Below are 23,120 nucleotides of genomic sequence, written 5' to 3' on the forward strand. Positions count from 1 at the left end.
GAAGAAACAAGTTTAATTATATGGGACTTGTCTAAAAGGTTAAGTGCGGTTACTGCTATTGCAAGTACAAATGAGTTAAAGAAAACAGGGAGAAGGTCACAGACAATGAATTGAGCATCAAAATATCATTATGCAATGTGCTCTCTCAAAGTTCAGTATAAAATTGTTTGCAATTTTTAAATGTCAGATATTGTAGATTTACAAGTTTTTAATCAAGGGTTTTTGTTGCAAGTCTACATATGTAAAGAGATTTAAAGAAGGAATTTCACATTCTTAAATCACAGATTTGAACAAATTTGAAAAATGCTAATTTTCCCCAAGGGAAAAAACTAAACTTCTTCTTTTAATCAACAGAGAAAAGTATGAGTTTCTTATGGTTTATGGGTTACTTACAATTGGATCCTATTTTCAAGCAAGTGTGAAAATTAGCCAGTATTAAAAATTACATTGCTGGTGATGAAGGAGAAGAGTTTTTATGCAAAGAGTTTGGCTAACTATGAATGTCAATATCTTCACTTATAGTATGGGCAACTAAATCCTCAAGAGAATTTAATGTTTTCACAGGTTTGTCAGGGTTTTTCTTATAAGAATGAAGCATTTGAGGAGCATTAGTCATAATCAGGTGGCTGCCACAAGAGTTTTACAAGACAAAAATAATCAGAAGTAGAATATAGGACAGATGAAGAAGACAATAAAGGATTAACATTTTTTCAGCTGAACTGAGGTATGGAGATTTCCAAGCGGTAGAAAGAACTGTTTGTTAAGCAGAAAGAAGTCTGTTCTGTTTGGCACAACTTGTTTCCATCACACATCTCCTTTGGAGAAGAAAACTGATTGATCAGATGTTTAACAGATGTATTCAGTTTGTATTGGATCATAATTCCTCACATCTAAAATGTTTACAACCCTTTTTTTAATATTGCAGTTATAATTATCTGTATTACAGTAATAAATGTATATTTCTAATGTAATGAAATATTAGTTACCAAATGCCAAGCTTTATTTTGATTTCAAATGTTGGACATTACCCCCAAATCGAGTATTCAGTGACATGGGTTTGAGTCAAACTCCTTGTTATTATCTATGTGGAGTCTACATGCTTTCCCTATGTCTACATGAAGTTTTTCAATAGATACTCCAGTTTCCTTTCCACGTCCCTAAACATTTTCTGTGTTAGGTTAGCTGTCAAATATAAGACAGTCCTACTTTATGCCTGGTGCTGCCATGATAGGTTAAACTCAAATGAGGTACAATGAAATGGTCTAAATAGGTTTGGGAATGTTATGCTATAATCTGGCAGCTACAGAAGGAGCACTTTTATTTTTATCAGCAGAAGGATCTGAACAGAGGAACACTATATTTCTTACCACATCAGCATGGAGACAAACTAAACAATGTCAATTGACAGTTAAATGTAATACTGAAAGCAGAAAAACACAAGAGTGTGAAATGTTCTCAAAATACTAAAATATCCATTACTTTAATGTTGTGATAGCATTTGCTTTCACCAAAGCAAGCGCACAAGTTCCTCACCTGCTGCTGGAGGTTGATGACCACTGACTGCTGGCAGATCCAGTGAGCTGTCTGACATGACATGTTTGAGATCTCCACCAACATCTGAGAGCTTCATGTCCAGCTGGACAGACAAAGCATCTTCCGAATCTTCCTTTCCCACACTGCTACCCCCAATAGAAGGCAGATCCAGTGATTTGACAGAGGCAGAGTCCTCCTTGGTCTGCTTGAAGGATGCCACCTTGTCCACCAAACTCCTATCTGAGCCAGATAAGGCAGTTGACAATTTGGAAGTGGACTGGAAGTCTGCAAAGTCATCAATATCACCCTTTAATAGTGATACTCCTGAAACAGTAACACCTCCATCCTTAGGGTCATCAAAGCTTAAGGAAGAGGGTGCTTCTAAGGAAAACTGTTTGAATACATCATACTTGTTCAACAACTGTTCAGACTGCTGTTGCTGCCACTGCTGGGGTACTTCTCCCAGAGCTATAGATGAAGTACTCACATTTGACTTCTCTTCTAATGATTTTTCATCAAGACCACTTGAAGAGGGGGCCCCTCCAAATGCCATAAAGTCTGCAAAGTCATCCTGAGCATCCTCACTGCTTGAAGCAGCGACCACAGATGAGGTGCCAAACAATGTGAAATCATCAAAGTCATCCACACCACTGTGGATTTTTTTGTTGCTGGTTCCTGCCATTAAAGTGGGCACTGAAGGAGCTGGGAAGGTAATAGGTTTAGCCTCTGTTACGGATACTTTACCAACAGAACTAGCTGTGACAGTGGCGGCAACAGCAGAAGATGACTGTGACATTGATGATGATGACCCCAAACCAGAAAAGAGATCAAGGTCTGTCATATTTAAGGGCTGTTTGGGTTGAGGAATAGTTTTACTGGGTGGCAATTGTTGCTGTATAGGCTGGTTGTGAAGAAACGGAGAGGGGAAATTTTTTGGGAAAGTCTTGGCTGATTCTGAAGGCTCTAGAGGGGAGATGCTGTCGGCTGTTTTGAAGTCTGTGAAGCCATCATCAGTGCTTGAGGACTTGAAGTCTGCAAATCCTTCAGCTACAAAAAAGAAAATACATGTTTAAAAATAGGCAATCGAGTACCTTATTTTAACAGCTGAATGAGTGCAGCAAGAGGCGTAATATATTAGGATTTAATTCAGTAGTCGAGTTAATTTTGTTTTATCCATTATCTCACAATGCGAGTTCTTTATTTTGAATGTATGCTGAGAGGTCATGAACACAGTCAAAATGACAGGACATTATACTAAGCTCCACACTGTCCAGCAGTATTTACTGACATCTGGGGGCACTGATGAACAGTGTGCACACTTATGAATATAAGTGCAGTCCTTTATCAATTTAATCACTCTTAAACATAAAATTATAAATAAATCCTAATAGCTTTATGAAAAGATTAAAAAAAAGACTAACAAATGTTTTCACACAACATTATTATTGTTAATGTACACAGCAGATACTTTTATCTAACGTGAAAACATACAACAGTCAATGCTTTGTGAGAAATAATTCTTATTTTGTACTTTGGACTTGATATGACAATGCAGTCTTAAGTATATTTCCTTTTGTTTTCCTTCAAGGAATCAAATAAAAATGTGTCATTTTAATACAGCATTGACATGTGTTCCAAAAAAATCCAAAGCAAAAGCAAATATCACGCAAAAGGACAGTAGTCTTTGAATTAAGACCAGTGCCACACATTTTGCTCTCATAGCAAAGATACAAGGGTGAACAATATGGACTTAAAACGCCATATAGATTGAAGATCAGGTTCAAATACACAATGATATATACATTTCTATCATTTCAATGATTCTAAATTACGTACTGTATTTGAATATACAGTACATGCCTTTTAATTTCTGTAACTGTCATTATGTATAATGTACGTGGGTATTCATTTTATTACATTTACTGCCATAGCAATTACTGCATTTCTAGCTGGGCAACTCCTATTTTGAACCCAGTGTTCTTAAAAAGGTTCTTTAATCCTTAATTCTCTACAGTATTTAAAGGACTTTACAAGGCCACTGAGGATGACAGTGATATTTTGGTTGAAACTAAGCCATTGCATTTACCCAGTGAAATATTACTTTTCACTTTCACTAAACACTGAAGTAACATTTTACTATTACAATTTACCATTATTTCATAAATTCATATTGCATTATCCTAATCCTAAATTTTAATCAAAAAAGTAATATGGTCATTTATTTAACTTCCTTCTAATTACAATAACATCAACAGACTGAAAGATTACCAGGACAAAGTATTTATAAATGCTTCTGCAACACACTTATCAAAGAATATCCACAACTAAACAAAAATTAAAACAAAAATAAAATAAGTAATGCAGTTTATCCCATAGCCAATAGTCAACAGAAAAGAAGACTTAGAAAGCTGCTGTTGTTATTCCTTCTTGTAATGTTTCAGTACAAAATAAAAATAAATTAAAAAAACAAAAAAGTCAGAAATATCATCATTGGACGAAACTTTAACACTACCTGGTTGAAAGCAGTTATTATAGCAATTAAAACTTTGTGTCTTGTTAATGACTGGTATTCAACAAATTTGCACCGTTATATTTCATAATATATTCTTTCTTTTTTAAAACACTTACTTTAGGAGAAATGATTGGACGCTGTTCTGATTGTGGCATGATTTTTACCTTTGGTTTGGCATCCTAATTAGACATCCCAATTTTTAGAACATTTTTCAGTTCTATTAAATAATTTGGTTGATTATTTTATCCAAAAAATATTTACAAGCTGCATATTTACTGAAAACCCAATTGTATACTGTAAGAGTTAAATTTGAATACTGCTCTATGTGTGCACCTGGCATGTGTCTGAGTCTCATATACTTATACTTAACTGCTGACGCTATTATTTTATTATTCACTATGATAAAATGTATTTCTTGTCATTTACATAACCCCTTAAGAGAAGTGCTATATTTATGGCATAACTTTTCCCTCACAATACTGTTTCCTGTCTTGTGCCAAGCTGGATCATAATATATATATATATATATATATATATATATATATATATATATATATATATACAGGTGCTGGTCATAAAATTAGAATATCATGACAAAGTTGATTTATTTCAGTAATTCCATTCAAAAAGTAAAACTTGTATATTAGATTCATTCATTTCACACAGACTGATGTATTTCAAATGTTTATTTCTTTTAATGTTGATGATTATAACTGACAACTAATGAAAGTCCCAAATTCAGTATCTCGGAAAATTAGAATATCAATTAAGACCAATGCAAAAAAAGGATTTTTAGAAATGTTGGCCAACTGAAAGGTATGAACATGAAAAGTATGAGCATGTACAGCACTCAATATTTAGTTGGGGCTCCTTTGGCCTGGATTACTGCAGCAATGCGGCGTGGCATAGAGTCGATCAGTCTGTGGCACTGCTCAGGTGTTATAAGAGCCCATGTTGCTCTGATAGTGGCCTTCAGCTCTTCTGAATTGTTGGGTCTGGCGTATTGCATCTTCCTCTTCACAATACCCCATAGATTTTCTATGGGGTTAAGGTCAGCCGAGTTTGCTGGCCAATCAAGAACAGGGATACCATGGTCCTTAAACCAGGTACTGGTAGCTTTGGCACTGTGTGCAGGTGCCAGGTCCTGTTGGAAAATGAAATCTGCATCTCCATAAAGTTCGTCAGCAGCAGGAAGCATGAAGTGCTCTAAAACTTCCTGGTAGACGGCTGCGTTGACCTTGGACCTCAGAAAACACAATGGACCAACACCAGCAGATGACATGGCACCCCAAACCATCACTGACTGTGGAAACTTTACACTGGACCTCACGCAACGTGGATTCTGTGCCTCTCCTCTCTTCCTCCAGACTCTGGGACCTTGATTTCCAAAGGAAATGCAAAATTTACTTTTATCAGAGAACATAACTTTGGACCACTCAGCAGCAGTCCAGTCCTTTTTGTCTTTAGCCCAGGCGAGACGCTTCTGACGCTGTCTCTTGTTCAAGAGTGGCTTGACACAAGGAATGCGACAGCTGAAACCCATGTCTTGCATACGTCTGTGCGTGGTGGTTCTTGAAGCACTGACTCCAGCTGCAGTCCACTCTTTGTGAATCTCCCCCACATTTTTGAATGGGTTTTGTTTCACAATCCTCTCCAGGGTGCGGTTATCCCTATTGCTTGTACACTTTTTTCTACCACATCTTGTCCTTCCCTTCGCCTCTCTATTAATGTGCTTGGACACAGAGCTCTGTGAACAGCCAGCCTCTTCAGCAATGACCTTTTGCGTCTTGCCCTCCTTGTGCAAGGTGTCAATGGTCGTCTTTTGGACAACTGTCAAGTCAGCAGTCTTCCCCATGATTGTGTGGCCTACAGAACTAGACTGAGAGACCATTTAAAGGTTTTTGCAGGTGTTCTGAGTTAATTAGCTGATTAGAGTGTGGCACCAGGTGTCTTCAATATTGAACCTTTTCACAATATTCTAATTTTCTGAGATACTGAATTTGGGACTTTCATTAGTTATCATCAACATTAAAAGAAATAAACATTTGAAAAACATCAGTCTGTGTGTAATGAATGAATCTAATATACAAGTTTCACTTTTTGAATGGAATTATTGAAATAAATCAACTTTGTCATGATATTCTAATTTTATGACCAGCACCTGTATATAGGCCATTGTTCTTGTTTCCTTCTTTTTAAGCGTTCACACAGCTCCCAAAAAATAAAAATGAAAAACATGCATTCAAAAAAGTCACGTACATCCTAAACAAACAGGACTATCAATCAAATTGTGGTCATCTAAGGCATCAAAATCTGCCATGTCCTGTTAGCAACTAGGTGTAACCAATCATGTTAAAAGTTTTCTGCATTTGTAATGAATTCCTTTTAAAGAAAAGTGACCTAATCAATGGATTGTATAAATATAGCCTGAGAACATTTGTCCCTTTGTAGCAATGTGACTAGCATGTGGCTAACATGTAATACACTTGTTACCTCTTCGAAGATTTAGATAAAGAATAACGATTGATGCTTTCTCCTGCCTGTGTTTTATTGCTTAAATGGGGGCATTCCAGTGGGGGGGTGCCTGTGTGTATTACATTTTCTTCCACAATACAGATAGTCCCCGAGTTACAGACATCCGACATACGACTTACGAACAAGGCCGCAGCTGCTCCATCTGTCTGGGGGACGCGACACAGGCTCCTCGGTAACTGCCGCTCCGTCATCACCGGCCTGGGGACGCTGCAAGCGGTGGCTGGAGGGGGGTAGTTTCGCTGCTCGTACAGTATAGTGTCCCTCGGGCGGCTCCGCTGATGAATGGGGCTATGGGGACAGCACCCCATTCATTCTCATTGGGCAGTTGGGTGCGTGGCAAGCGCTCGTGTATAGGACGGACGCTTGATGGGGCGGTTCGCTGCCTGCCCACCATGCCGCCGCGGCTACTGCTCCTGACTGGACATAGACAGGATGGGGCAGAGAAGGGCGTTTCCCTGCCTGCCCACCACACAGCCTTGCAGCGTCCCTCGAACGGCTGCCCCGTTCGTTCTCGGTGGACAGCTGGTGATGCTGCAAGCAGTGACCTGGTTGTGGCTGAACGGAGACCACCGAGGGTGAATGGGGCAGCGGGGGGCAGCATTGTAGTGCATTTGGTGTATGCCTGTTGAATGGGGTTGGTGGTGGGCGATTCACTACCCGCCTTTGGCTGCACCCTGTTTGCTCTCGGTGGGCTGACGCTGCAGGCAGAATACTATATGCAAGTGGAGGTGACTATGTGGTGGGCGGGTGGTGAACCGCCCCTCGCTGCCCCCATTTATTCTCAATAGCAAGCCTACTTGTACTATTACGTACATAGCAGAAAGCCGTCTCTCGTCAGTACACCAGACGTGCTGACGAGGGGTGCCTTCCTGCTGTGATAGCGTGTACAGTGCTGTGCAGAAGAGCTCATCTTAACCTTTTGTCTTCACCCTTCAACAATGTCTCTGAAACACAAATCTGATGCAAGTGCTGGTGATACAGTAAAGAAGAGAAAAACCATCATCATGGAAAATAAAGTAGAAATAATAATTAATAAAGTAGCTATCTATCTTTCTATTAAAATGGTCAGAGAGAGGTGAAACTCCATCATTCATTGGCAGAGCACTTGGTTACAGTTGGTCAACAATAGCATTTATTAAAATAATGTACTTGTTCAGACTTACATACAAATTCAACTTAAGAACAAACCTAAAGTCCCTATCTCGTACATAACCCGGGGACTGCCTGTATATATTTTTATAATGATAAGGCTGACAGCACTGAATCAGTGATAAAATCTAAAAACTCATTTTAAAGATATTCGGTAGAGGAAAGCTTTCATTTCTACTTCCACTTTCATATGACTCTGTGCTTTGACAATTTGCTACAGGTTTTCTACAAGGATAACTGTAAATTATACTATATTCACTTGAACAGGAAAGGGCCTTCCCTAAACTGTTGCCACAAAGGTGGGAGTATACAATTATCTACACTTTGTTTGACTGCTTTAACATTAACAGTACCCTTCATTGGAACCAAGTGACCTGGCCCTGAAAAACAGCCCCAGACCACTATCCCTCCTCTGACAAACTTTGCAGTATACATTATGCAGACTTGAAGGTTCCCCTGGCATCCGCCAAACCCAGAATTGTTTATCAGACTACCAAAGAGTTAAACATGATTCTTCACTCTACAGAACACATTCACATTGCTCCTGAGTCCAATGGCACTAAGCTTTACACCACTCCAGCTAAGGTTTGTGTGCAGCAACTTTTCAAGAGGCTGCTGATGCTGCTTTCAGAGGCAGTTCAGAACTCTTATCATGAATAATGCAACAGAGAAGAGGCGATTTTTATTTGCTATGCCCTTCAGCACTCTGCGGTCCCACTCTATGAGTTTGTGTGATCTACCACTGAGCTGTTGTTACTTCTAGAAGTTTCCACTATACAACAATAGCACTTACAGTTGACTAATGCAGAAGTAGCACAGCAAAAATTTCTCATATTGATTTGTGGCAAACATGGCATCATATGGCAGCACCACGTTTAAAGCCACTGAGATGTGATTGATTCAAACTCAATAATTTGGAGTGGTGTTCACATACAATTAGAAGTTTACATACACCTAGGATGAATTCTTGAAAACCCACTTTACAACCCCTCAACAGATTTTATACTAACAAAGTATAAACTTGGCATATAGTTTAAGACATCTACTTTGTGCAGGGCAAAAGTATTTTTTACAGCAATGTTCACAGACAGAGAATTTCACTTTTTATTGACTATATCACAATTCCAGTGGGTCACAAGGTTACATATACTTTAGCTGTGCCTTTAAAAAGCTAGGAAACTTACAAAGAAGATTGTTTGTTAGTATAAAATCAAATGAGGTGTTATAAAATGGGTTTTAAAGAATTCACCCCAAGTGTATGTAAACCTCTGACTTTAAATGTATATTTTCCATATACTAGAAACACACACACCTGTCAAAGTTTATTTAGCTGCATGCTGGGTCAATGTTTGCAAGTATATTCCTGTCAGTTCAAAAGCTCACAGCCACCTTTTGCTTATATAACAGCCAAACTGTGGTTAACTCTTTTGAATAAGAATGCCTGCTACTCTATGCAGGTCACTAACTCTGCCTCCAGTAAAAGAACCCCAGACCATCGCACCATTCTTTAACCAACTCGATGGCTTATAAACATCCTGCACAATGAACCAAAGATTTCAAATTTTTAATTCATTGGTCCACAAGACTTTCTTCCAATCTGCAGTAGTCCACAGCCGGTATTTCAAGGCCCTTTTTTTGTCCTTTAAGGAAAGGCTTTCTTACTACCACTCACCCTGTTAAACCTGTTATACAAGGTCTCTTCTTCACAGTAGAAACTGAGATTTGCTTTAAGATAGACAGAGGGTTTTTAAGTAATCAACAAACACTGGAACACCAGTGCAAATTGTTTGCTTTAAATTGCAAGGCTTAATTTACTTTAATTGCTGCAGAACATCTGTAGGTTGTAACCTATTAGTTGTTCCCTGAATCTCACCCATTTGTAATGTGTGAAACGTCAGTTTTTACTAACCTAAATTTTAAATTTAAAGCTCTGGCAGTTTACTGCTTACCTTTTCACCACTTTAGGTCATTCATTACTTTTCAACCGTTTAAATGTAAAGAAACACTAGAAAAACTGAGGTATTCTAAAGCTTTTGACCAGTAGTGTACTGGAATAACAATTCTGACATATCTCAACAGACTCTATGCTTTTAATTCAATAATGTTCTTTTGTCAGTCTTTGGTACTATACTATCAAACAAAAGTTCCTAATAGATTAAAGTCTACACATTTATTATTTATAATTTACTAGGGGTCTTCGCTCACCAACTCCCCCAACCCCAACGGCCTGAGCTACACGCCAGCCACTTTGCATCTCTGCCACTTGCGTTGTGAAGAGGGGGGCTGAAAGCACCCCAAGGAGACGTGGTCACTCCTCTGAAATCCCCTCTTAAACGGTGATACAATGGGAAACAAATTTTTTTTTTTTAACCTCCTCTTTGCGTGATCTGCATCTCACGTGGCACACTTCTGTCATATCTGTCCATATATTCAATCTCTTTTCGCTTTTACCTTTTCATCAATATCGCATTGAATTTGATTCTGTGTTTGCAATTACATCATGACAATGCAACATACAACTGTCCGTGAGTGAATATCATTTCTTTCTCTCTACAAGAAATGTGTCTGACAATACCATGCACACAAATAAGAAATGATTTCTCTCGTGGGATTAATTTTCATGGATACGCCTCTTCACTGGGAAGAAACACTACTTTTTTATTTCCCTGATGGCAACACGAATTACACGATGTACAAGTCTCCAACTTAAAGTTTAAATCCAAACAATATATTCAATCTCTTTTCACTGTTCCGTTATTTCACTGAGTAATAATTTCCATTTGTTTGTGCTAATACGATCTTAACTATCCTTTTTTTGAGACTTTCAAATTTTCGTCCTTCCATTATCTCTAACGTGCTCTGCATGTGTACCGCGCCAACGTTTTTGAATTCTTTACGACGTTCTACCAGGCATGGTTAAATCTCTTGGCACAAAGACTCATCTTGCGAGACGTGAAAGTGAAAAAATCACATCTTGTCTCCTTCCAAGATTTTTTTTTATAATAGAGAGACTAGTCAGAATAATCAATGCAGCCGTAAACCAAAAATACCTTTCTTCAAAAACTGATTTTTTTTAACACTAGTACAATTAGACATATTTTATGTTATATTTCCTTTTCAATTTCTTACAGTCACCCTTTTGATAAGTGCAATAAGTTATGAACAGCAGTCCATGCAAACATGAGGTAAAGGAACTTCTAGAAGTAATGGTAAGCACACCAAACTTAAAAGTAGTCAATGAAGTCACAGAAATCAAAGAGACCAGGAGGTGAGGAGCCTTAACTACTTACAGAATGTTGCTTTAGTGGTTTAATACAGGCATAAAACAGAAAGACCTGTCATGGAATATTTCTTTACAATTTTTAAATTCAAATATATTTCCAGAAATCTAATGATTCTAAAAAGCACAAAACCTGATGAATTTTAGCATTCTTTAAACATTTACAAATTGCCATCACATGTCTTTCAGGAGCTGAAAATAAAGTGAAAATATCATCTTCCAAAAATACAACTAAGACACAGAAACCCTTAAAAAACAGATAAATTAGAGCATGAACAGTAAATAAAACAACAACACAGCAATCCACAACTTACGGCCATCCTTAAAGAGTGTCCATTTGCAAAGTGTTCTAGTTAAAACGGTTAAAAAAAAATAAACCCAAAGTGAATAGGTTTGTTAGAAAGAAACAAGAACTAAAGCTGAGCTATCAACTTCAGTGGAAAGTACAGATTGATCCACTTTGATTACTGACGAGAGCACCAATTATGAATACATTTAAAGCTTCAAGCATTAAGGTCTTTATTTTAAATTAAAGCATTTGACACCATGCTATATTGGCACCAATTAAATGTAGACTACAATAAAACAAGGACTTCAAAATTTTAATTAATAAAAAAAATAAAAAATTATTTAGTGAAATTAACTTTCAAATAAATAAAGAAATAACTTTGTAAAATTGGACATAAATGTGACTGATTTAGTAATTCCATATATTTTATGAAATACAGAATTTTTTTCTTTATTTATATGGCACATTAAATTCAAATCTGCATTACCCAAAACATAAAACAGCCTTTAATCTGTTTTTTCTGCATAGTAAACATTATCAGCATAGTGTGTTCTCTTGTGTATATTATTTTTCATTCAAGTGTTACTGTTTCTTTGTATCTTGTCAAATAAATACTGCATAAAGAACAATAAAGATAACAATTCTCAAATGGGGACACTGCACAGCCTGACGACTGCTGCAAAGAACCAGAAATTTGTTACATTATATGGCCACAGTGGTCATACAGGTAGAAGCTATCAGTAAAAAATTAAAAACATATGCAGGTTCAGAGAAACAGGTCTTCAGCCGGGGTAACTTGTACAAACATCAATGTGATAGGATTGGTTTATCCAATATAAAGTTTATTAACTTTCCTCTATTGGTCATCTGCAATTTCTTTCATGTAATTAAAGATGCATTACTTCTAAAATCAATTCACACTTCATGACTTCTTAAGCCAAGTATTGGTGTCTGAGAGTTGGGAAAACAAAATGCTATGAGGACAATATTTGAACACTGGCTCTGACGTACAGTATCTCACAAAAGTGAGTACACCCCTCACATTTTTGTAAATATTTTATTATATCTTTTCATGGGACAACATTGAAGATATGACACTTTGATACAATGTAAAGTAGTCAGTGTACAGCTTGTATAACAGTGAAAATTTGCTGTCCCCTCAAAATAACTCAACACACAGCCATTAATGTCTAAACCGCTGGCAACAAAAGTGAGTTCACCCCTAAGTGAAAAATGTCCAAATTGTGCCCAATTAGCCATTTTCCCTTCCCGGTGTCATGTGACTCATTAGTGTTGCAAGGTCTCAGGTGTGAATGGGGAGCAGGTGTGTTAAATTTGGTGTTATTACTCTCACGCTCTCTCATACTGGTCACTGGAAGTTCAACATGGCACCTCATGGCAAAAACTCTCTGAGGATCTGAAAAAAAGAATTGTTGCTCTACATAAAGATGGCCTAGTCTATAAGAAGATGGTCAACACCCTGAAACTGAGCTGCAGCACGGTGGCCAAGACCATACAGCAGTTTAACAGGACAGGTTCCACTCAGAACAGGCCTCGCCATGGTCGACCAAAGAAGTTGAGTGCACGTGCTCAGCGTCATATCCAGAGGTTGTCTTTTAAAAATAGACGTATGAGTGATGCCGGCATTGCTGCAGAGGTTGAAGGGGTGGGGGGTCAGCCTGTCAGTGCTCAGACCATACGCTGCACACTGCATCAAATTGGTCTGTATGGCTATCATCCCAGAAGGAAGCGTCTTCTAAAAATGATGCACAAGAAGGCCTGCAAACAGTTTGCTGAAGACAAGCAGACTAAAGACATGGATTACTGGAACCATGTCCTGTGGTCTGATGAGACCAAGATAAACTTATTTGGTTCAGATGGTGTCAAGCGTGTGGAGGCAACCAGGCGAGGAGTACAAAGACAAGTGTGTCTTGCCTACAGTCAAGCATGGTGGTGGGAGTGTCAGGGTTTGGGGCTGCATGAGTCTTGCTGGCACTGGGGAGCTACAGTTCATTGAGGGAACCATGAATGCCAACATGTACTGTGACATATTGAAGCAGAGCATGATCCCCTTCCTTCGGAAACTGGGCAGTAATAATAATAATATATTTTATTTATATAGCGCCTTTCCCATGCTCAAGGCACTTACAGAATATAAGAAAGAACGGCAGGGTATACAGTATATAGCATTGTACAAACCAGATAAATAAATAAAGAAGATTATGACAGTGAATTCAGAGAAAAAAACAACACAACATAATTGATGGTCTAGCACACACACATACAGGTTTCATGAGCATCTTGAAAGAGAAGTAAACTGAGAGAAGGGTAATAAAGTCAAGTAGAGCTAAAAGCCTCCCTGAACAGATGAGTTTTCAGTTGTTTTTTAAAAGAATTCATGGAGTCAGCTGACCTGATTAATTTTGGTAGGTCATTCCAGTGTCTGGGCGCTATACAGCTGAAGGCCCTGTCACCCATGGAGTATAGATTAGTGTGGGGTACAACAAGATTGCCAGAATCCGAGGACCTTAGTAGGCGGGCAAGTACATAGTGATGGAGGTCACTGATGTAGTTTGGCATGAGGTTATTTATGGGATAGTAGGTTATTAGTAGGATTTTATATTTGATTCTGTAAGACACAGGGAGCCAGTGAAGACGGAGCAGGCTGAGTGTGATGTGCTTGCTGCTGCTGGTTTGAGTAAGGACTCTTGCAGCTGAGTTTTGAATAAGCTGAAGCTGTGATATAAGATTAGAAGGGGCACCTGCCAGTAAGGAATTACAGTAGTCTATGCGGGATGTAATAAAAGCATTAGAGAAGGAGAGGAAAGAGCGAACATGGGATACGTTACGGAGGTGAAAATAAGAAAGTTTCTTAATGTGATTTATGTGGGTGGAATAAGAGAGGGAGGAATCAAAAATGACACCAAGATTTTTTACAGTAGAGGCAGGTCTGATGAGATCACCGCCAAGATGGACTGGGAAGTAGCTCATTTTATTAGGGCTTAATTCTAACATGATAACGACCCCAAACACACCTCCAAGACGACCACTGCCTTGCTAAAGAAACTAAGGATAAAGCTGCTGGACTGGCCAAGCATGTCTTCAGACCTAAACCCTATTGAGCATCTGTGGGGCATCCTCAAAACGAAAGGTGGAGGAGCGCAAGGTCTCTAACATCTACCAACTCTGTGAGTGGAAGAGGATTCCAGTGGCAACCTGTGAAGCTCTAGTGAACCCCATGCCCAAGAGAATTAAGGAAGTGCTGGAAAATAATGGTGGCCACACAAAATATTGACACTTTGGGCACAATTTGGACATTTTTCACTTAGGGGTGTACTCACTTTTGTTGTCAGCAGTTTAGACATTAATGGCTGTGTGTTGAGTTATTTTGAAGGGACAGCAAATTTACACTGTTATACAAGCTGTACACTGACTACTTTACATTGTATCAAAGTGTCATATCTTCAGTGTTGTCTCATGAAAAGATATAATAAAATATTTACAAAAATGTGAGGGGTGTACTCACTTTTGTGAGATACTGTATAATATGAATATCATATTCATTTTTATTTATGAACTCTGACTGATTAGTGTTCCCAGTCTAAAGAAGCTGTCACTGCCTAGATGAACAACAATCCATACTTCCTCTGTTTTCCTGCTGTGCACACTCACATTTAATATAATCAGCTAATTAAAACATACAAAAGGTACTTCACATCTAAAAAAAAGGAGAATGGCATGTGGTGGATGGTGCCTCAGAACTGTCTACAAAATGACAAAGAGAAATCAGCTTCAAGAACCAGTCAAGAAGCCATAACACAGGTTTATTTGGAGTCAAGATTAAAAAAAATACAAATTAAACAAAGTAAGAAGATTGGCAAACAAAAAGAGAACATTTATTTTACTAAGGCTGTTAAGTTACCTAACATGTTAATAGCTGATGTCTCATCAAGATATTTTTTTATAAAGCTGTCAAAATTTCTGCTTCTTAAACTATATGACCAGCAATTTGTTCCAGATTTCCATTAGACTATGCACGAAGAAATGCTTAATGAATTGCCTCAGATGCACATCCTGTTAATTGCTCTACTAAGCCCATGATTCACTCCTTAATTGAAAGAATGCTACTGGATGCATGTATTAAATAGCTTTGAGAACTTTCAAAACCAGCATTAGATCTTCAAGTAATCTTGTTTGCCAAGTCTAAATAGCTTTCATTCTTTTAACCTGTCAGAGTAGTCCACTTATGCACTTGGTTCAATTGTACGGCATCAACAGCTCCAGTGCATTTTTGTAATGTCATGACCAGAACTCAACACAGTGCCACTTAATAAATGTACTTATTGATTATAAAAACCACCATGACACAAGTGGCCAACTGGTAAAATAGGAAATGATTTTGTTCAAATCCATTAAGTTAGTATTTAAACCATCTGATATGAAGCATAACCAAAAGACAGAGAGTCGTGGTCATATAATTAGTTAGTAGACATTGGCCCCTCCAATATATTCAAAGAGGTTGCAGTAGGTGGCAATTATTGTTGTTGTTTTAGTCAAATTCTGCGTTTAATTAATCTGCACCTTAATTAAAAATCAGAACCTATAGGTATGGCAAGAAAGTACTAGACTAAGTCCATCATAAGAATGGAATTAAACCAAAACAGAAAAAAGACTTGAACTAACCATGTACTTATTTATTAACAAATTACATGAAAAATTGTCCTTTAGAAATTTCATGGCCATAAGACTGTAATACTGTAATTGTTAACATTTTCTGAAGTACTTGGCAGTAAATGGCAATACAAAGCTGACGGCCTCAATTCAAGTGACAGTTTATTAGTATTATGATACATTATAAAGCACTTATTTTATCAAACATTCTTTTCAACAACAAAATCATTTTTTCAGGTTGATATTTCTGATCAGTATTACAGTGTTAGCTTTGTTTAGAGGAAGAGCTTCAAGGGTGACCTTTCATAACTTAAGGATAAAATGTTACTGTCAACTGCACATTTACAAGTTAACAAAGTATCTCCTCTCTAAAATACACAGCATTCCACGTATAGCAGAACTCAGCTTTTCAGACCTTACAGACATGTTTATCAAGTGAAGTATGCCACATGCATCTTTTTTTTTTTTTTTTTTAATTACAATTATTTGTACATAAATGTAGCACATTTCACAAAAATTCAACTTTTCCCACTAAATTATTTTTTACAGCTAGGTTCTCACACAATCTTTTTCTTTCTGGTGTCATGCAGCAGCACTTGGAGATGCTGTTATTTTGACAAATGCATTCTAAGTTGCGTTGGAATAAGAACTAGTCTAAAACACAGATACAAGTATCACCAGTGACAGACCCAGATTCAAACCGTCAATGTATTTCTTCCAAAAAAAATTAGAATGTTAATGAACTTAGTTATATAAAGCTTGTATGTATATATAAGTCATAGAACAGTGGGGTTTGCCAGCAACTTGACTAGAACAGATGGTTGCTTACCCAACTGGGACATGTTTATAATGGAAGGAGACTGGAAGGAGAAGGTCTCCCAGAGCTATGTACTTCCCAAGTCCGATAAGTGGCAGCAGCTATCTGGAGGGTATCCCATATATACCCCCACAGAGCTTCACGGGAATTGGAGTTCCAATAGGTAGCCTTGTTGGGTCTTGGGGGAGCTGCCAGAGGAACTGTGGGGAGGTGGCGGCTTCCTCCTGTTAGGGAGTTTCTGCATGACCCAGAAATACTTCCAGGATGCAATGTGGTGGCAATGGAAGTACTCCCAGGTCCTATATAAAGAAATCCACTCCTCCTCACTTCAGTTGAGTCAGAGTCAAGTATATGGGGATAAAGACAAAGAGAAGTCAATAACTGTGCTTGTGCAACCTTTTGAAGAAGCCTGTAAAATGTATTTGTGCAAAATAAATTACTTGCTTGAACCCGGGACTTGTGTAGTTGTGGTTGTGTTTGGGGTGCTTCAATGCCCCCCAATAGTCTTGTATGTACTTATGGATAATATAGCTGGATCCATGACCCAGAAATACTTCCAGGATGCAATGTGGTGGCAATGGAAGTACTCCCAGGTCCCATATAAAGAAATCCACTCCTCCTCACTTCAGTTGAGTCAGAGTCAAGTATATGGGGATAAAGACAAAGAGAAGTCAAAAACAGTGCTTGTGCAACCTTTTGAAGAAGCCTGTAAAATGTATTTGTGCAAAATAAATTACTTGCTTGAACCTGGGACTTGTGTAGTTGTGGTTGTGTTTGGGGTGCTGCAATGCCCCCTAATATTCTTGTATGTACTTATGGATAATATAGCTGGATCCATATTGCCTCTATTCTAAAAAACACTTTTCAATTAAACTGCAATGTTAACAGCTACAGTCAAGAAAATATTTAATTAACCAGTTTTTAAAAAATGTAATTTCCTGGTTTGAATGATTAATATGAGCAGTATTCCTGAAATGATGCTAATGTTCTGAATTTATTTACATCTTAATCTGAAGATTAAAGAGGATACAAAAACACAAAATAACAATAAGAAAAAGCAATTCTGTCCTGTATATGATGTCTACCAATGTTTATTTTTCCAGCAATATGATGTATTAACAAACTCTTCAACGTGTTAATTTGAGTCATTTGACAGATAGCTCCATGGGTTAATACTGGCCCTATAATATGGTCAGTGCACTTTACAATATTTACTAAAATATATAAACAGCGCTAATTATTATTTTCACTTACCAACAGACTTGGTTTCTAAAGGTTGCTCCAGCTCCCTGAAAACACTGTATTTATCACCACAATCTAACCAAAAAAAAAAAAAGTAACTTGTAATGTAAATTATCCAATTAAAAATTATTTCATAATCTAAAGAGGTAGCTCTTAAACTATAATGCACTGTATATATGGAATATAAAAGAAAATGTTATTTACTGTGATAAACAAAAAAAATATTTAAAATGACACTGACTTTCAAAATGTATGCTCCAGACAATGATTTAAACAGAAAAGAATATTTTCAAATCCAAAATAAACAAACAAATAACTTTATAAAAACAGACAACTAAGCTTGAAATTGTGCTGCTTTTGACAGATTTTTAAGAAAATAATATACATGGCCATAGTCCATCCATCCATCCATTTTCCAACCCGCTGAATCCAAACACAGGGTCACGGGGGTCTGCTGGAGCCAATCCCAGCCAACACAGGGCACAAGGTAGGAACCAGTCCCGGGCAGGGTGCCAACCCACCGCAGGCATGGCCATAGTATTATATAAAAAGAGATGATATAAACATTTTCTGTTGTAATAATTGTAAAATGATGATTGTTTGCAAATAAATGAAATAGATAAATCAATAAAACAACTGATATTAAAAATGGTATAGTATTGAAAGCAATAAACAATAGTTTTACAAAGACAGTATGGATTCTTCTCATTAATGAAACAAAAGTGATGATGAATATCTCTTTGTAATCTTTCCTTTATAAACATTTAGCACATGGATTTTTATATTTAGTTTCACATATACTGTTTAGTATCACTCTCACCTGATGCCAAAGATACTGCTTCCACTGATTTATCAGTGGAAAGCTGTTTGAAGGCAGCATACTTATCAGATGATGATACAGACATCCCTGAGATGGGAGTCAGCATTGCTGGAACACTATCATTGGTACAAACAAAAAGAGAGAGTTGATTGTTTTAACATTAAAATTCACAACATGTGAATTAACCAGATTACTCATTACATTTCCCTTTCTAAAGATAGGTAGAAAGAACTAACAGTTAATACAGCAATGTGAAAAAAGCATACTAGATTTAGCTTAAGTATATACAAACAATGTATACAGAATAAACACAATGCAATGTCCAAATCAATTTTTACAGTCAATTACATTTAGCACCTTCATTTTTTAAGTCTTATACTAAAATAAGACATTTCCTCACTACTGTACATACAGTATATACTGCACATAGTGCAAAAATTCAAGTTACTTACTCTTCGCAGCTGTCCAGGTTTTGTAATCGAAAAAATTCAATATTACTTATGGAAAACTCTTCCTGCCCTTGCTATTCCATTTCATATCAAAATATTAAGTATTGGTGTGTGCATACACTTGCAAAGGCAGTCATAAAAACTGTAAGATAAACACCTTATATTTGTTAAATTTGAATGATCATGTTTCTGTGATGATAAACAGCTTAGTGGAAGTGATTCATTAGGTCAACAGTAAGAATTCAATGGATTTCACTTAGTCTGAAATAAATGTACCCTACTAATGTGTTGTTTTTAATTAAACAAAACACCTGGGTAAGAAATTGCATCTTTTAAGCAAGATCATGAATGTCACATAAACTGAGTTTTAGAAATGCTGCGTTATCAATTAGTATGAACTGAAATTAAGATAATATTCTGCACTACAAAAACATACAAACAGGGTGCAACTAATGCGAAGAATTGGCATAATTGCTAGTACAAGTTTGAACTATATTTCAATGTTTAAAAAAAGTCAACAGTGTTTCGTATGTAGCATGGAAGGATGTGTGATACAAAATAAAAATGAATACAACAGCAATCAAGAATCCAAGAAAAAAATTATGAGCCCCAAGAGCAAATTGCAGATATGCTGCTGCTTCTTTAGAAAGATTCTACTTTAAAAACTTACTGAGGAGTTAAACTTCAGAATTAACAGAACTGGGCATAAAGAGGTTATAAAGGCAGTGAGGTTTGAGATTGAAAAACGCAACTAAGGCTGATATGTATGCATTATTAACATGAAACAGGTTTTTTAAGTGTTTGTAAAATCATGTGAAGCCATTTCTTAGATTAAAATCTTGCAGTCTACAAACTCCTTTAATCTTTACTGATGTTCAGCTACAACATAGATGCCAATAGCACAAGACATGTAAAAAAAAGTTTCTTAATTGTGTATATTATCCAAAAACAAACAAACAAACTAGAAAAAGTGATCTTCAGTATTTTTGATAATCACTATTTTTGGCATCTGTTTCTTCAAAAATCCTTGTAAAAATCTTTTTTTACTATTAAGTACTTTTCTTTTTTATTTAGTTTGCCTAGTGTAAAAATACATGAAATATTACACCCACACCCTTTGAATTTATTACTAGAATTAACCAGTTTTAGCATAATAGTGCATTTGTACATTTATAAACAAGATAAAATATTCCCTAATAGGTAAAGACATTATTAATTTTACTGCTCATACTTAAACTAACACTTAAATTATTGTTTCACTAAATAGAACAGAAGAATCTATCATGACTTTTTAGTTAAGGCTACTAATACAGATGAATATTTAATAAATGGAAGAAACTCCTGCTTATTCACACCTGTTTTGCAGCTGAGAGCTTCCTGGGTTGGAAAAAGACCGTAGTGATTCACCCTGGAAATCAGAGAAGGAGTCATCATTTGAACCAGGTTTTGGAGCTTCCTGAAAGTCTTGAAAGTCATCATCATCGGTTTTGGATGACTGGGTAAAAAAACAAAAAAAAATGGAAATACTAAAATACAGGTATAAAATGTATACACACTACAGCAGGAGTGAAGCACACCAATTACTATAGGACTGATTCCAAAGTTTTTGAATAAGCAAATACCATTACATTCTGGATATGGTTACCTTGTAAAATCCCTGCATTCTACATGTGAAAGGGGCTTAAGTCAAGCTAACCAACTGGACAGAACACAACATACTGCAGTTGTTTTTTTTTTTTGAATCCAGGACAATTAGCCAACCGTTCACAACAAAAATTTGTATTCAGACGTGAACTCAGCTACTTCGGTTGGAATTGTACACTGGAACCCATATGAAAGGTGATGTTTTTAGTCTACAGAGTGATGAACTCTAAAAAGAAAGTTGGATGTATTGCACTATTTTATCTTTTAACATAAGCTGTAACTGATGGTTTTAGCCCACAGAATAACTGACTCTGAATGGAAAGCTAGACTGATTTCATCATTTTACTTGCAAACAAAGTTTATCTCTCAATTATCAGTAAACAGTCAGCCAAAGAATTTGCTGTATATTGCAGTTTTGGGGATAAACATTACAAAGTACATGGATTACTAATACTTATGTAGACTAATGCTTTCAGTTCTTGTAAGCTTTTTACAACTCTGTGACAGCATACTAGGCCAATCTGAGAGAAGAAAGAGGAGTATACTAACACTCCCGCATTTAGAGTTATGCAAAATAGATAGATATAGACTAATGTGCAAAAAATAGTAAACATGTCACATAAGAGCAGCAGTTCAAGGGAAAGAGGCTTTTAAAATTCTGAAGCGGAGCTGTGGTAAAGCATAGAAAACACTGTTGAAAGTGAAATGTCTGTCTTTCATATTTATATAAAGGCAATTCTATTTTGTAATCCTTATTTGTATCAGTAAATTGTATTTGTTTTGCCTCTTAAATTAAGTGTATTTTAGTTGCCATAGCCACAACTATAAATAAAATTAACAGAAAGGACAGCAAGAGACTTTCTGATAAAGTGTAGACAGATTCTGAATAAATAATAAACACCTGAATGTTCACTATTCCCTTTGCAGACAATTTTAAGACTTACTGTTACATGTAACAGAAAATATACACATCTTTATTTATAGATATACATAATTGAAAGAAATAACACAAAAAGGAAATAATGGCATTATTAATATATAAAACCCCTATTACGTAGATCTAAATATTAATTGACTATACCAACCAAGGCCTGTCAATAATTAGAAAAATAAGCAAAAAACACAATCTGTTACTCAAAACACTTTCTAATATACAATAAAATCTATCAGCTCTCTGTGGGAGGTCCAGTGAATAAAAGTGACAAAGAAATGTGGAATAATCAATCAAGTTTTAAGGTTTCTTACTGTTCATTTGTATTACTTACTATACTGGAAGGAGTAAAAGAAGGCACAAAGGCTGCCTGGCTAGTTAGGACTACCGCTGGTGCTTGCAGAGGAATTCCTAAGGTTGGCTGTGCTGTCGCGAGGGCTACTGAAGCAGCTGGTGGAGGAACAGAGGGTACAGACATAATAGACTGAGCAGACATCACTGCAGGCATTGACATTGGTATGGCAGGCAAATTGGGTACAGGTGGCGTTGGGAACTGGCTTAAGATATCAAGGCTCACTGCTGGAAGGCCTCTCTTGAAAAAAAGATGGAAAAATGTAAAAAAAGACACATTAGAATTGCAACAATAACACCATCATATTTTTGTGAAAAAATTTAAAATAGGGCCAAAGAATAAGTCAAATACCTGAGCAATTCCAATCATCGATAATACTGTATAGAGCTCCTCCTTTGTTAATTTTCCTGGAGTAGTGCGATTGGCTGTGGCCCAAATCTGCCCCAAAGCTTCCCTCGGAAGTCCGGAGGACATCAAAATTGGATACAGTTTTGCAGTGTCAATTCCTGATGTAGTTGATGTGAGATCTAGAACTTTTTTGTATAAATCTGTGAACCATTCAGAAGACATTCGTCAATATGTTAAAAATAATTAATACCGCTAATTTCATATTTTGGAAAATAAACAAGAGTATAGAGGCTGCTTCCTCACTATGCTAGTCTAGCACAATAAACAAAATATACTTGATTTAATCTATAAAACTACAGTATTCGGTTGAAAAAAGGTGAGACCTCTAGCAATAAAAAAAATAATTTAACTTTTAAAGAGAAGGAACACAACAGAACAAAATAATTATAGGCCACTAAAAATCAAATTGAAGGACTTACCGTGAATGAGAATGTGTCAATGTGTTTATAGCATATCACAATGGATTCATTTGGAAATGTTGTTTTTGT

The 23,120-nt window shown here is 36.7% G+C and overlaps 1 protein-coding gene across 6 annotated transcripts in view; it reads right to left on the minus strand.

The window, feature by feature from the left end:
* synrg (synergin, gamma) overlaps positions 1 to 23,120 on the minus strand; it is a 99,242-nt gene that overhangs the window by 37,498 nt on the left and 38,624 nt on the right. For all 6 annotated transcript variants that reach the window (XM_051931441.1, XM_028806598.2, XM_028806603.2 and 3 more), the window contains 6 exons: positions 22,576 to 22,772; positions 22,207 to 22,464; positions 20,653 to 20,792; positions 18,849 to 18,964; positions 18,041 to 18,103; positions 1,534 to 2,580 (listed from right to left, as the gene is read on the minus strand). In XM_051931441.1, coding sequence (XP_051787401.1) covers positions 1,534 to 2,580; positions 18,041 to 18,103; positions 18,849 to 18,964; positions 20,653 to 20,792; positions 22,207 to 22,464; positions 22,576 to 22,772 — 1,821 coding nt within the window. The remainder of the gene's footprint in view (positions 1 to 1,533; positions 2,581 to 18,040; positions 18,104 to 18,848; positions 18,965 to 20,652; positions 20,793 to 22,206; positions 22,465 to 22,575; positions 22,773 to 23,120) is intronic.

This window comes from Erpetoichthys calabaricus, chromosome 8 (genome assembly GCF_900747795.2).
Source record: "Erpetoichthys calabaricus chromosome 8, fErpCal1.3, whole genome shotgun sequence".
In the NCBI taxonomy this organism is placed as follows: Eukaryota; Metazoa; Chordata; class Cladistia; order Polypteriformes; family Polypteridae; genus Erpetoichthys; species Erpetoichthys calabaricus.